Source organism: Oxyura jamaicensis, chromosome 9 (genome assembly GCF_011077185.1).
Source record: "Oxyura jamaicensis isolate SHBP4307 breed ruddy duck chromosome 9, BPBGC_Ojam_1.0, whole genome shotgun sequence".
Classification (NCBI taxonomy): domain Eukaryota; kingdom Metazoa; phylum Chordata; class Aves; order Anseriformes; family Anatidae; genus Oxyura; species Oxyura jamaicensis.
This window is the reverse complement of record NC_048901.1, coordinates 25,334,855-25,349,303: the sequence shown is the minus strand read 5'-3', so window position 1 is coordinate 25,349,303 and position 14,449 is coordinate 25,334,855. Positions and strand designations below refer to the sequence as shown.

General features: G+C 44.5%; 3 protein-coding genes across 4 annotated transcripts in view; 1 reads left to right on the top strand and 2 right to left on the bottom strand.

Annotated features, from left to right (window-relative positions):
- The window catches only part of MED12L (mediator complex subunit 12L), a 133,455-nt gene that overhangs the window by 75,313 nt on the left and 43,693 nt on the right, over window positions 1–14,449 (top strand). The gene's annotated exons all lie outside the window — the stretch shown is intronic.
- P2RY13 (purinergic receptor P2Y13) lies at window positions 6,631–11,251 on the bottom strand. The gene is made up of 2 exons (XM_035335225.1): window positions 8,313–11,251; window positions 6,631–7,790 (listed from the first exon to the last, which is right to left on the bottom strand). Exon 2 carries the CDS (start codon window positions 7,775–7,777, stop codon window positions 6,746–6,748), a length of 1,032 nt encoding a protein of 343 aa, XP_035191116.1. The 5' UTR covers window positions 7,778–7,790; window positions 8,313–11,251; the 3' UTR covers window positions 6,631–6,745.
- P2RY12 (purinergic receptor P2Y12) lies at window positions 9,280–14,060 on the bottom strand. 2 transcript variants are annotated; one of them, XM_035335226.1, is made up of 2 exons: window positions 13,923–14,060; window positions 9,280–12,373 (listed from the first exon to the last, which is right to left on the bottom strand). In XM_035335226.1, exon 2 carries the CDS (start codon window positions 12,353–12,355, stop codon window positions 11,330–11,332), a length of 1,026 nt encoding a protein of 341 aa, XP_035191117.1. In that variant the 5' UTR covers window positions 12,356–12,373; window positions 13,923–14,060; the 3' UTR covers window positions 9,280–11,329. The 2 variants fall into 2 exon arrangements, with proteins under 2 accessions (XP_035191117.1, XP_035191118.1); XM_035335227.1 differs by having other exon boundaries at window positions 9,280–12,369; window positions 13,923–14,055.

The following is a 14,449-nucleotide window of genomic DNA, read 5'->3' as shown; positions in this document are numbered from 1 at the left end:
TCAAGGCAGCAGCCGTCCTGCAGGGAGACGTTGCGAGCAGTCTGAAATCACGTTGCACTGCAACCTGTGCAGCCGTGCCTGTGCCTTTCAGTTAGTGCTGTTTTGTCTGCAGGGTGAATGTGAATTTAATGCGATGTGTGTGATGTGATGTGTGTAAACTGAAAACTCTTGTGCTGGGTAGATGCAAATACCTGCTAATGAACGTTATCATGTCAATTATTAATTTGACTATATTTAGACATCTTTAGTGCTGTACTTTGAACAGATTCTCTCTTCTAAATAGCGTGTAGGATGAAAGCGAAATGTTAAGTCTGTAACTAAATATTCCAGCTAAAATGAATGGTCTGTCTGTTTACTTCGTACTTCTTGCTGTCGCGGTGTTCTTTGAGACTCTGACTGCGGGCCCGCTGCCTCCTGCAGTCCTACTGCCACTGGTCCTGGCTGTGCGCAGGTGTAGAGGAAGATAGCCTAGTGCCTTAAGAACGTTGAAGTAACCCCAGAAGTAGTTATGTCAGGACAATTTTTTTCTGTTTGTTGGTAGAGGATGAAGTTAATTTCCCATTTCTACAGACTTCTTGAATAGAAAACAGTTTTAAACAGTACCCTCTCTCCATTAAATTGACAGGAATAAAAATAATCTTCCCACTATTAAAGCAGTGGCTGCCAAGTCACATTTACTGGACTTCTGTCTGTTCTGCCTGCATTTCTCCATACACGTTTTTTTTTTTTTTTTTCTTTCTTTCCTCAAAGCTCTGAGTAATTGGATCCCCAGTGCTGCTCTTCTAACACTGGAGGAGGTCTACCACACAGGTCCCTTTGACAGCTGCTTGGAGGTCTGGGAGGAGCTGGAGCTGGAGCAGGAGCTAGAGCTACCAGTTGCTGTCCCCGTGCTGGTGAACTGCTGCCCTGCCTGCGTGTCCAGGGGGAATCCTGTGATAACTTTCACGTTTCTGCTCTCTGCTCACTAGCAGGCAAACTGTAAAATTCCCTCTTGCCTCAGGACCTCTCCCTTCAATCAGATACAGCCCGTGATCTTCGGAGACTTCTGACATGGCTCATCTTTGAAGACCAGCTTTTGCAAGGCAAAACAGATAATGCAAACGAAGGCAGCATGAACACGTGTTATGTTTATCATTAGTTTTTAGATTTATTAGTAGAAGTTGCAAAACTGATCTCAGGAGATGGATGTTCTAACGTTAAGCGATAGCCACTATTACTTGCACATGGTGGAGTGCCTGTATCATGTCAACGGAGCATGAAGAAGGCTTTTTCTGCAGTTAGGCAGAGGAGCCTTGCCTACATTTCTGCCTCTCTCAGACCTAGCACATGGCTAAGTAGAACAGTGTGTGCCTGCCACCATTTCACCTTCTTTCAACTCTGCCTTGTGTTCCACAGCTTAGCAGCTCCATGTGTTTTTTGTTTGTTTGTTTGTTTGTTTTTTCCTCTCTCAACTGCTTTTGGGTTTCTAGACCAAAGCCTTCTGTTTTCCTTCCGTATGTGGTTCATCTCCTCACTGGCTTCAAGTCATTTTCCACTCTGAACGTTAGGTGTTCAGATCAAGTCTTTCTCCTCAGTGGAGCTAGTGTGAAAGAGGAGCGTGTTCCTGACTGACGGTCTGGTGTGCTGCTCCCTCCTGCTGAGAAGCTTTCCATCAGGGAGGGCTGTGGCAGCCACCCCAGGACGTGCTGGTAAGTGCTGTCGTCAGTGCAACTCAGGTGCAGTACAGCTTGCTGCATGTCCACGCAAACAGCTTCATTTCTCAATATTAGACCTCCCCTGAGGTTTCCTCTCCTGTCTCTGTAAACCACTGTCTTCATGCTCTGCTAAGTGGAGACCCTGTTCTTCTGCTGGGAGCATACAAGGCAGTTTGTGTTTCTTGTCCTTTTTCCTGTGGCTCAATGGTAAGTGGGAGGCTCCCGAGCTCTGAGAGCACCTGCCTTGGTTTATCGTGCTCTGGATGAACGTTGTTCATCAAGATCTCTGGTTGGCTTCCAGCACGTTCTGGTTCTTTTGAGGACAGGGTAATGTGCGAGTTTTGTGCTGATTTTAGGGTTTGCCTTGTCTCCACCCTTTTGAGAATTTCGGGGATTTAATTTGAATAAGTTTCTTTTTTCTTAGCTCTCTTGGGCATTTCTCAGATCTCTTCCTCAGTACTGGCTGATGATGCTGGAGCCAGCTCTGATTAGACTCCGATTTGCAAAATGCCCGTGCTGTGTTGGGCTTGCTTGCGGTGTTTGTGCAGCCTGCCTGGCAGCCTGTGCTGCAACTGCAGGGAACAATAGGCTCCCGTTGGCGTGATTTGTGCTCTTCTTCAGGTGTCTCTAACGGTGGGGTTGTCTCTGGGATCTTAAACAGCTCTGTGGGATATGTCATGGGGAAGAAGGGAAGGGAGTAGGAGGGAAAATAAAGTTTAAAACAATTTCTCATAGGGATCCAATAGTTTAGTAGGTGGTGCCCTGTATTTTTATTTTTCAATATGATGCAGTGGAACATTAGCTTTCCTTTAAGATCTCTGTATTTTGATATATCAGTGGAACTTAATGGATTAGAAAACAGTCATAGCATCCCGTAGCAGGCTTTAGCTCAGATGTGTTTTTTGGAAGCCCTCGGACGGGGGCAGGTCTGGACTAGCCAGCACATAAAAAGGAAATGCTACAGAGCTTGTCGTAAAAGCAGCGCCACAGAAATGTGAAGCTGTGGTGTGAAGAAATGCTGAAAGCTAACCTGTAACTTCGCTATTGTTCACATTATTCAAAGGCTGGATGTCCCTTTTTGTATTCTGGTGATTACAGAGCAACTCTCAGATTACATAAGAGCCAGAACAACTTTATTACAGCAATTACTGTGTCGCTTTATTCTAAAGTGCCTTTACTATCACATCTGGCGGTACAAGCTACGGGTTTATTTTTAAAGCAGCTTAGCCACCTGGATAATGCATGAAACTAGCTTTTTTATTTAATAAATAAAAAGGGAGGAAGGGAACTAACTAAAGGATTCACTTTTATAAAGTTCATTTCTTCTTTCTTCATCCTTGAGCTCCTCACGTTATGCTGATGGGTTACCTGAAGGTGCACACCATGGCTGGCGGATCCTTTCCGTAGGTGTAAGGCCGTTCCAGAGCCTTTAGTCTCAACATGCACCCTGCTGGCCCTGCGTGATTGTGTGTACTCGTATGGGTAATACCTTGGTTGCTTGGCTTGGCTTCCCAGTTCTTATTCATGATGCAAATTGTTTTTTTGCATTTCTAATTAACTGAGGTAGTGGTGTTTGCTGTGAGAGTTTTCTCAATGCTCATACGAGTATTGCTGGAGAGGGTTGTATTGTGCCGGAGAGTCAGGGCACATATGGAGTGCAACACTTGTCTTAAGGTGTTCAGGTGTTTATTGTCCCTCCGAGAAGAGGCAGTCTGCTGCAAAACCTAAAAGGCTAAAATGGTGGATGTATTAGGCAAAGGTATAATATATTTTCTAAAAAGCAAGCAATAATAAGTACAGATGGCCTCTGTGGACCCAAATAAGATTGATTTCCTGCATAACTTGACTGCCTGGTGCCTTGTAGTTCCCCTTTTGGTAACCCAACAACCTGTAGAAAAATTTAGAATAAGCATCAATAGTTTTTATGTGAAGCCAGGAGCATGGGAGCCTGCAATAAAGTTCATTTGTCTGGACAAGTTTTAGGCCTGCTGCCAGCTTTCTAGTTTCTAGGTTGTGTGTTGTTTGTAGTCTGGAGCACAAACAAGCCAAGTAAATGAAAACTTGGAAGTGGAAAGGAAAAGCCTCACTGCTGCATCATGATGATGATGGACTGTAGTAAGCATGCTTAGGGTTAAAACGTCACGTCTTTGCTCTGTCTTGTACGACTGCTGGACCTAGAAGCACAGGTTTCCCAGTAGCTCCAGGGGCACGAGCATCAGTACCAGTCTTTCCAAAATAAGCTGGGAGAAAAATCAGATTTTGAAAAATGGTGACTGCCATTGAATTTTCTGCTAGACTACATGGAATCACAGACATCTCAGTGGCACTGAGGAACTCTGGAGAGCCCAGACAAGCAGCCTCCTTTGCCGTGCTACTGGCACTCGCTGCGGTGGCCCAGGCTGCTGGCTTCCTCGTCTCTGAGACAAGCCTGTTCTGAAACATCTCTCCGTTTGTGTAAGATTTAAAATATTGCTTTAGCCTTTTTTGAGCCTGAAAAAAGGAGAGACCTAAACTCTGAGATATTTTAACTGTTACAATTTGTGCTTCTGTCTGGAGGTGGGGTCTAAAAACTGACGGAAAAGAAGTGCAAGATCCTAAATGTAAGAATTTAGGGGACTTTTCCTGAAAGCGATATCCTTGCAGTCAGTTGGCATTGCTCTGTGGCAGATTTTGGTAAATCTGTCTCCCCTTTACCTAAGAAGCTGCTGCTGAGAAACAGATGATTAAGACTCCTCTGAAACCTTTGGCACACCCCGTATTTAAGGAGCACCTCATCCCATTTTGTGGTTACACCCACCCTTACAGACAGGCTCTTGGTGCCTAACCGCGTGTGCTACCAGGATGGGTTTGTGCACAGCGTGAAATAGGGGTGTTGTATTCCAAGCAGTAGAAAAGGGAAGTTTTCTGCTAGGTTCTGCCCTAGTGTACCCAAAGCTCAGGAACGCAGATTTCCTCGGGAGGTTGCCTGCTTGAATATCGCAGCTGATTTAAAAGCTGTCTTCCCCCATTGCTGAGCTTCAGCCACAGCATTAATTGCCGTGTGTCAGCAGGCTCCGTGGGGCATTTTCAGACTCCTCTGGACATTTCTTTATGCAGTTGCTGCAGTAGTGAGTATTTTAAAAACTTAGAATTTAATATATTGCTTTAACTAAAGTAGCCAAATCAATCCTGTTAAACACTGCATGTGTGTGGGAGAGAAGACTTAATTCCTGAGCAGGATTTAATCCTGAGAGGAAGACACGGGGGTTTAGTTCAGTTTCCAGTTGTGAAAGGGTGTTATACTTACAGAAAGTATGTAACGTGCCCAGTAGAGAAGATACAGAGTTGAAATTGCTAAATAACACATCTACCTGTGTGGTAGAGGCTGGGGAAACCTAAAGGCAGACATAATTAATACACAGTAGTCTAATCACAGCTTTGAAAAAATCAGGCTGTATGGAGCAATGTGACTGCATTAGGCTTTCGTAAATATTTGAAGTTATAGAAACAGCAAACAAGTAGTAATCGAAGCATCTGGCACACCTGAGAAAGACACAAAGCTAGCAAGAGAGCTTAAGAAGTGAAGTTTGTTGGTAAGGTCCAAGACTGTTTCCCAGCCAGGTGCTGGGGACTCTCCCATCTCTGTCCCCAGTGCCACCAAGCAGAAGGGCCACGGGAGGTGTGTCCAGGCAGAGAGCAGTGGGGCCGGCGGGGGTGAAGGCAGTTACAGTAAGCTGTGGGGATGCTGGAAGAGAGCAAGTTGTGGTGCTGTCCCTGAGGCCCCTTCTGCAGTGCCACATCGCCTGAGCAGCGCGTGATGAAGAGGTGGTCCCCAGGGTGGTGGGTATGTCAGGGACAAGTAGCAATAGAAGGGCGTTGTTTGAGAAGCCAGAAAGCTTCTGGCTGAAGTCTAAGGTATTTTTAACAGATTTCAAGTGTATTTTCTAGCATTGGAGTCAATAAATGGTTGGTGTCTCTTTCATGTCTTAAAACAGTGGAATAAATGTCAGGGTTTTGGGTTACAAGCAGTTTCTCTTTAGGCACGGTAGGTTTGGACTTCCCTGGTGGGATGGCTAATGGAGAGGGGAGTAGCGCCATGAGCCAGCTGGAGCTGGACTTTTGAGGTGGGAGGCGTGTGTGCTGCACGGCTCAGGCTTGCTCTTGGCAGGGAGCAGTTTTGGGTCCTCTGCTGACCAGCCATGGCACGTGCTTGGGGGCTGAGGAATTGCAGAACCATGTCGTCCCCAAACATCTCCTCAGAGGTGGAGAGGAGGGATGAGGAAACAGGGTTAGGTGGCAGGAAAGTAATTATGTGTATGAGAGGCGGGGAGGGATGGGAATGGAGCATGTCCTCCTTCCCTCTGTCAGGTACGGCTCCTCCTCCCTGCCCTACAGCCTGCCAGCTGAGCTGGCACCCGTGGGGAAATTACAGACATACAAAACCAGGAGCTCTGCGTTTTATTCCCAAGTAAAGCTAAATTGTCATTAGAAGCATCTATAGTCAGTAAGATGTTCAAGTGTTAATAAGAAAGGGTTTTTGTTTGTTTGTTTAAAGCAGATAGAATTATTCGGTACCTTGTTCTTAAGCAAAGGCATTTTAGTTCTTGTTAACTTTGCAGCGTCAGCACAGCAATGCAAGACTACAAGCCGATCAGTTAGTTTTATGCATCACCAATGCAGGTTTTTTTATTCAGACTGCTGTGGTTGCAGCTGTGAAGTCGCATTAGTGTCTGACCGAGGTGATGCAGATCTCTGTGGTGCGAGTGCAGAACCGTGGCTGGGCAGACACAACCACGACACAGTTGGGCTTCCCCAGCTTCGATTAGTGATGGTGATCCCAATGAGAGGGCAGAGCCTGGGGGAAGATCAGTGTGAGATCTGGGGTGGCAATGTCAGTGACAGCTTTTCACCTACCAAAGCTAAGCAGTGAGCATAAATACGGAAATCCAGTGTGCCGCTTTTATTTATTAGTAGTATTACAGTACCACTGCCCTTTAATTTTCTACACCAGAAGTAAAACATTATTTTTTAACTTCTCTGCAAATATCCACATATGAATATGAGCTACAGAATCAAGGTTCAATTGCTGATGTTCGTGTGTCCAGTTCGGATTTGGGGTTTGTATGAACTGTTTTCTGAAGTGTGTCTACTCTCCTGCATAATATCTTCTCTACAAATGGTTTGCACAAGAACATGTATATCAAAGGGTCCATGCAGATGTTGGTGGCAGCCAGCCAAAGAGTGCTTTCTTTAGCCACAAAGAGCTGGTTCTGCAGACGGCATTCCATTCGGGTTGTTGTTTGACTCAGGGTATAGGGAACCCTGCTGAAATGAAAGGGGGCAAAGCATAAGAAGAACACAGTAAAAATGATGAATACTTTCCCCTTGACCTTTTTTTCCTTTTTGTTTTCTTTCTTCTGTGTTTTCCTGTAAGACTCATATACCTTTTTGGCAATAATTACATAAAATAGAAACATAAGAATGAGAACAGTCCAGAAGACGAACTGACAGATGTAATTGACGGCTGCATGCCATTTGAGTCCAAAGCAGCTCTTCAGCAAGGCACACTTCTTTACGGATTGCGGTGTTGCTTTCTTGTTTGATAAGATCATGTTTGGTAGAGAGAGAACAAGGAAGAAGAGCCAGACCAGACCTGCGAGGATCTTTGCTGAGGTCACACGTTGCACCCAGAACTTCCCAAAGGGTCTCACGATCTTGAGAAACCTGTCAAAAGCAATGAGACCAAGGAGCACTATGCTAATATACATGGTGTCATAAAATATTACGGCTGAAAAGCGACAGACAAAGGCTTTGAGTTGCCATGGTCCCAGGCCAGAGTCAGTCAGGATTTTCAGAGGAAGCATCAGCGTCATTATAAAATCAGACACTAAGGTGTTTTTCAGGTAGACAATGAAAGTTGATGTGCTTGGAATATAGAAGAAAGCCCAAAGAGCCAGGCTGTTCAGTACAAGTCCCAGGAGGAAGACGAGTGTATAGAGTACTGGGAAGACCAGGTGGGTAACTCTGGTGTCTCGGTGGCATGGGGTGGAGAAGGGTGCTCTGCTGGAGTTACTGATGGTGCTCTCGTTCGCAAAGTCTTCCATTTTTCAAAATAGACTTGAGTGAAAAGGAGAGAGAAAACATACAGCATAACAGTTTGTATTCAAGGTGACACGTTCCCAGCAGTGGTTAGCAGGTTTATACAATTTACACAAAAACTCCGGAACATGCATTAAACAGACTGACTGATATTAAATCTAAACCTTGACAAAGTTTAAGTGGTTTACAGACTAATGTCTAATGAAAAGTTGAAATGGTATATATTCATCATAGAGGCCTAAGATAACATAATGGCAAGGTATAACAGCACAATGCCCGGAGAACCATTTGTCTTTCTGTGGGCACGTATTTTAACATTGAATACAAATTTTATAGTTGTAGCTGAAAACCAAGGTGCTTCTGGGAAGGTGAATTCTGGTATTTTGTACCAAGCACGTACCATTTTTCCTTTCTCAGCACATATTTAAATAATGTTTTTGAGAATAAGATGCACACCGCTGGTTATCAGCCTCCTATATCTGAAAGCCAGACGCCCAAGTGCCCCGTCATACCGCATCAACGCTCCAATAGTGCAAGTACCTGAGCAAGCTTGGCAGCAGCTGGTTTGAAGAGGGGTCTTTGGCTATCTCCACTTCATCTGCTGTTCCTCTGCTGACAGAAGCCTCAAGCAAAGTATTAAGAATGGGGAAATGTGTAGAATGAAGAAACTTTTTCTGCTGGTGGTGATGTGTTGTTTCCTTCCTCATTTCCACTTATCAGATGAGTTAGTTAATCATGTTTGCTGTTGCCTCTCTCTTTTCCTTTTGGTCTCTGTCAAAAAGTATACTACCTTCTTCTCTACTGACAAAGAAAAAAATGACCGTATCTGTGAAGGTGGGCACATTGTCTGGATTTGTGTTTGTGTGGATCAACTACACCGTGCCACTACTATTTGGTCCTTTAGAGATGTGAGAAGAATGAACAAAGAACGTTTCCTGATGGTTTCCCGGGATAATCTTCAAATGTAGCTTGTGTGTGAATTCCCATGATCTGGACAGTGCTATTTGGCATTGAGTGTATCATCAGAAGGTCTGCTCAAAGCTACCCTTACAGTGGGATGAAGCACCATGGGCTTACTTGGCTACAAAATCATGTGCACTGACATTTTCAGAAATGGTACCTGCCCTCTGTAGCTTGACTAATTGGCTAGATAGACCACTGAAGGCAAGAAAAATGCATTCAGTCTTTGTATTTTATGGTTTACACTGAAATGAGCAGTTAAGGTTTGAAATCTGTTGGACAACAATTAATATTTGAATTCCTGGTGAAGATTCAGGGAAGAGAAGAAGGAAAAAAAAAAAAGAACTTAAATGTGAGGTGTATTTTCTTTGTATTTTCTTTGTGGGACTGTTAATCCCACCCCGAACCCGAGCTTTACTCCTGATCTTCAGAATGGCATTTCTGCTTCATTTCGATGCCAGTGTGGCCGGGTGACATGGCATGCCAAATACAGAGACTTTCTCGTTCTGGCAAAAGCTGCCTCTGCTTCATGGTACCTTTGTATTTGTTATGTGTTTATTATGTGTTTATTATGCACTATGTTGGGATCTAATGCATTTCTCTGTAAACAGAAAGTTTTGTTTGAGTAATGTGATTTATCTTCTGTTTTTTGTCAGCTGTTTCTGGCTTCCTGCTTGGTGTGGTGTGGGAACAGGCTCATGCTGAAGCCGTCCTTCTGTGGGCAGATGTGGATTGCTTTTTGAGGTTCTCAGTCTGGGGCTGTACTATTAATGTCCATGTATTGGCATATACATTTTGTTTAACGTACATGCACGCGCTGATGTTGATGCTAAAAGTCTGCCAGAGAGCGCAGTGCCTTGAGGATGACCAAGTGAAGGTCACCCTTGCCAACATCATCAGCTTGACATGTCCCTAGCTGCCTGACCTGACTTCTGGACATGCATCAAAGACTATCTAAAGCTGAGGTGGACTGTTGCAATATGCTATTACCAACTTCCAAGTCAGCTTCTTCCACGTTTTCTTCTCTTACACCTCGACAATGCTCCCAAATTCAGAGGCAGGTACTAAGTGCCTGCGTGTGGCATCAGTGACACCTGTGTGGTATGCAGAGCTGCAGGGTCTGTTGTTGGAACACACCATCTGATCAGGAGAAGCAGCTGGCAGATAATTAAATAATAAATCCGTGTGTATGTGCAAAGGATGTGGAGAATGGGTGTTGGGTGGAAAAGGGGCATCCCGCAAGTCCCAGGCATCAGCTGGGAGCTGGTCAGTCTCCTGGGCCCAGGTGGTTGCCAAAAATGCACTCAGAAGTGACTGGCAATGCTGCAGGTTTCAGGGAAATAATGGTGCCCTATTTTCTGCAGCGAAACCCAACACTGATTGCAATCAGTGCTGGATTGTACACCAGCATAAGCTGTACACAGAAAGTTTGTGAAATCCTTGATTTAGGCAGGCAGGTTATAAGAGACACATCAGCTCCAAGGCTGAGTGCTGAAGTAAGTGAACTGTGTTCTGATGTTTTAGGAAGTTCGGTATCAGTCTTGGAAGCTCCCTGTGCCTTGCCAGGGACCAGATGACTGCTGGAAAAGTGTAGGCGGGACATCGGCTTGGGGCAGGTCTGAGCTCTTGTTTGCTGGTGGAACATTTTTGCTGACTGGGAGCTGTTTTGCAGCTATGCTAAATGAAACATAGTTTATTACATTAGCCTTGCGTATTTTTCATGTGTAATTATAATGATAATTGTTCCTGAGAATACCTTCCTCCTTTTTCCCACTTTTCCAAATGAAAAGGCATAAATGGTTACAATTCTTGTATAGTGCAAACAGGCTGCCCTTAATAATTAGTAAAGATTTTACAATTAGTTTTTCTTTCACTAAGATCTAAGTATTGTGTAGATTGGATCTTTGTGCATTTTCCAATATAGTATTTTGTTCTCTATAAAAGTGTACATTTTTTATTTTTCATATAATAAGGTGAAGCATTTGAAGGTTGAACACACATCAAGGTAAGCCTGATTATGAAATAATTTCCTCTGACATAAAACAATTATTGGTCAATGGATTAAGAACTGCAAGCATGTAATGAGATAAACAAAATGTTACTCTGTTACCAAGTATCTGCACAGATAAATAGTTTACCTACATATGTCCTATATTGCTGTTTATCTTATGGTTGCATGCAAGGTAACAACTTCGTGTATTTAGAAACTATGTTTATTGTGGATTTTGTTTGCATCTGTTGGCTCTTGTGTTGTCATGGACTTTACTCTGGCCCAAATTAAGCTATTTCTGCAGAATCTCTGCAGGTCATCTTCTGTTCTCTAGGATTTCATGACTCTGGTTTAATTTTTTCTTGCAGCTCCAACTATAAATTCTAACTTTTTCCTAGAAATTCTGACGAGCATGGAGTCTGTGGTCAGATGGTGCTCTTGTTTTATCCAAGCTTTCAAATTTTGCCATTTCTGCAACCAGTGATGTCGGGCAATTTGTAAAGGTGTTGGCAAAATTCTAGATAACTTTCAGCAGGATTTTACTGCTTTCTCCTTGTCTCTGAAATAAACGTACGTGGCCAAGTAGGGACATGGTTAGTTCTTTGTGCTAGAGGGGTGTCTCCTCTGTGTCGTCTCCTTCATTCTGCACTGCCATCTGTGCTCGGAGTTCTGGCGATTCTGTGTGCTTGCGTAGCGTGTCTAGCAAGGATTTTCTAAATGATTTGCAAAGGAAAAAGTAAATAAATGGATCTAGGCAAGCATTTAGTGATGTCAGCCACAGCGTGCTCTCTTTTAAGTAAAACAAGGTGTTCTGAGCAGAGCATTCAAAAACGTCTCTTGTTTGGCTCAAAGTGTAGGGAATTCTAGTGAAGTGGAATGGCACAAAACAAATAAAAAACACTGCAATTATGATAAAAACCTTTAGATTTACATTTTTTTTAGATGCTTTTCCTGTGCATCTTGTCCTTTTGTAGGATTTGTACAGTTCCTTACTTATGAGTATGTAGCATACAACTATGACTGCTAAATTGACCCAGAAGATAAGTTGGCAAATATAGTTTACGATTTCATGCCAGACTAAGCCAAACTCAGATTTCAAGAGAGCACACTTTTTTACATTCTTAGGTGTTTTTTTCTTGTTTGTTAGAATCATGTTGGGTAATGAAAGAGTAAACATTGATATCCAGATTGCTGTGGACAGGATCTTGGCACCGAAAAGGCTTTTAGTTGTTGATGTTCTGAATGGTGAAGTGGCTTTCTGATAGCGATCGATAGTTATTAGCCCAAGAAACATAATGCTAATGTACATGGTGAAGTAAAATATAACCTGGGTGACCTGGCACACAAATCCTCTCAGCACCCACGGTACCAACTTTGCATCACTAAGGATTTTAAATGGAAAAGTCAAGATCATGAGGATGTCAGAAATGACAGTGTTCTTGAGGAAGATGATGAAATTGGATTTACTGGATATTTTAAAGAAGATCCACGTTGCCAGGCCATTCATAGTGAGACCCACCAGGAAGAGAAGTGTGTAAAGCAAAGGAAAGATGACCTGGCTGATTTTGTTATCGCTGCTGCAGTTGCTGCCGTTGCCAGAGTAGCTGAAGTTGTTTGTGACTTTCATTTGCATTTTGTCTTTTCCACCCTCCTTGTGAAAACAAACAAGAGAAAAAATAAACAAAGTGGGGCTTACATCAATTGCAAGACTTCAGCCTTTTCAGTCTATTTTTAATTTTGGTGTCGGGAACATTTCCAGTGGGGCTTTGACTGCTGCCAGATGGGTTTTTATCTAACCAAGGATGTTGGGTGTGTGCAGGGGGAGAGCTGGCTGGAGGGCTGCAGGCAGGGGCCGGGCAGGTGGGACCCCTGGGGGGACCCCCAGGCCGGGCCGCAGGCCCAGCAGCTCCGCCTGGCCGGGCCGGGCAGGGAGGGTGGCCTGCAGCAGCTCTGTGCAGCAGCAGTGCGGCCGTGGTGTGGGCCAGCAGGGCTGCCGTTTCGCCGTCTGACACATGTCTGTACAAACTACCTCCTTTTCTTACAAGGAAGGAGAAACACCCTTTTCCACATCCTCTTCTTAGTGTGGAAAAGAGATGGCAGTTAAACTCCTTTTGCCTGCAGATTTAACAGTGCCAGGCTGAAGTAAAAAGTAATCAAATGTCCCTTTTTTATTTTCTTTCTGCTTGGCTGGCCGTCTTTGTTTCCCAGAAGCACTACTCCAGCCTGGCTGTTGGTTACCCTTGAGGCTGCTCCCCCCTTTCCCCCATGCCCCTTGCCGACAGTAGGAACGGCCACTTGCAGGCTGCCGCCGTGTTGCCCTCAGACCTGCTTCCAACACGGGGCTGGGTCGGGGGTGTACATGGCCCCCCGAGTCCCTGTGTGCTGCTTCCAGGAGGAGGGAAGTGAGACATGAGTGGCTGCTCTTTGGTTGTGCATGTCAGCAATTAGGTAGCTAGCAGCATCTTACTTCAGTGGCCATGCATTTGCCAGCACAGTCTGTAAAAGGTATTTATATTCTAAGTATTAATGTATGACTTCACTACTAGTTATCCTGTCATTTTTCTAAATCAGATGCTTTATCAAATGTCATGTTGCAAATAGATCTCAAACTTGGCCGACTTGAACCTCCGTGCCAAAGCAGTGTGGGAGTGCTGGTGGCTCACGGGCCTCGGGCAGCGCTGCTGGCGCCCGGCCGCTGGAGTGTCCCGCAGAGCGCATCGCCCGGCCGGTTCCTGCAGGTACCCGCCCGTGTGCATCCGCGTAACTCGTGGCAGGGACTCAGTGGAAACCTTGCTCCTAACCTGACAGCCTTAGTCTGATCCGTTTGATCCAAACTGGTTGCCAGAAGAAGCCAGGCAGGGGTGTTGCATTGGTCAGTTTGGTATTATGAAAGGAGCAGCTTTCGGGTGTGTACTGACGCAATTGTAAAAATTGCTATCTCTCAGTGCGATCTGTGTCTTTGTAAAATAAGGCGCCTGGAGGAGCTGAAGCTTTGTCAGCCAGTGCCTGAGCATCCCCAGCACTTTTCTCACAGATCTGCAAAGTTTTATTTCTGTCTGTAAGAGGAATTTCTAAATCTGCTTTGCTGTGAAGCACATGGCAGATTTCGGTGCTGAGTGTCATCCTAACAAAATAAGTATTCACAAAACATGCAACATCGGGAAAAAACAACAAACAAACCAGAAAACAAAGGAGATTACCGTAGTGTGCTGTTCAGAAGTGATGAAATCTTGAGTGTTTCCTGTGATGGCAAGCTTGCGTTGCCGGCAGAGGGTCGCCTGCGGTTCCTCTCACTCCGCACTGTGGCAGCAGGCAGGAGTGTTCATGTGAAAGTCCCTGGGAGCCCGGAGAAGCTGGAGGAACAGCTTCACATCCCAGTTCTGCCACTTAGACCTTCCTCTGGCTTGAACTGGTTTCTCAGCCAGAGAGACAGCTGCAAATTCCAGGTGATGCTGTCAGTGCTTCTCCTTTTGTTTCCTCTAGAACAGAGAGCGAAATAGAATTTTATAGATAATTTGAGGTTTACTTCCTGATTTTGACAGAGTCACTGTTTTTAAAAGAGGTCATGTATTTTGTAAGACTGCAACTTTCTGAGTGTAGAGTGCACTTCCGCCTACTATCTTTTTGCCTCGTGATTTGTGTGGTGTGTGCTGTTTAGTATGACTTTTCTACACAGCCTTATCTGTTTGAAAACTTCAAGTAGTCTCATTCTGTAAAGAGAAACAGT

Coding starts and splice junctions, on each gene's coding strand:
- P2RY13 (XM_035335225.1), bottom strand. CDS start 7,777: ATGGAAGACTTTGCGAACGAGAGCACCATCAGTAACTCCAGCAGAGCA.
- P2RY12 (XM_035335226.1), bottom strand. CDS start 12,355: ATGCAAATGAAAGTCACAAACAACTTCAGCTACTCTGGCAACGGCAGC.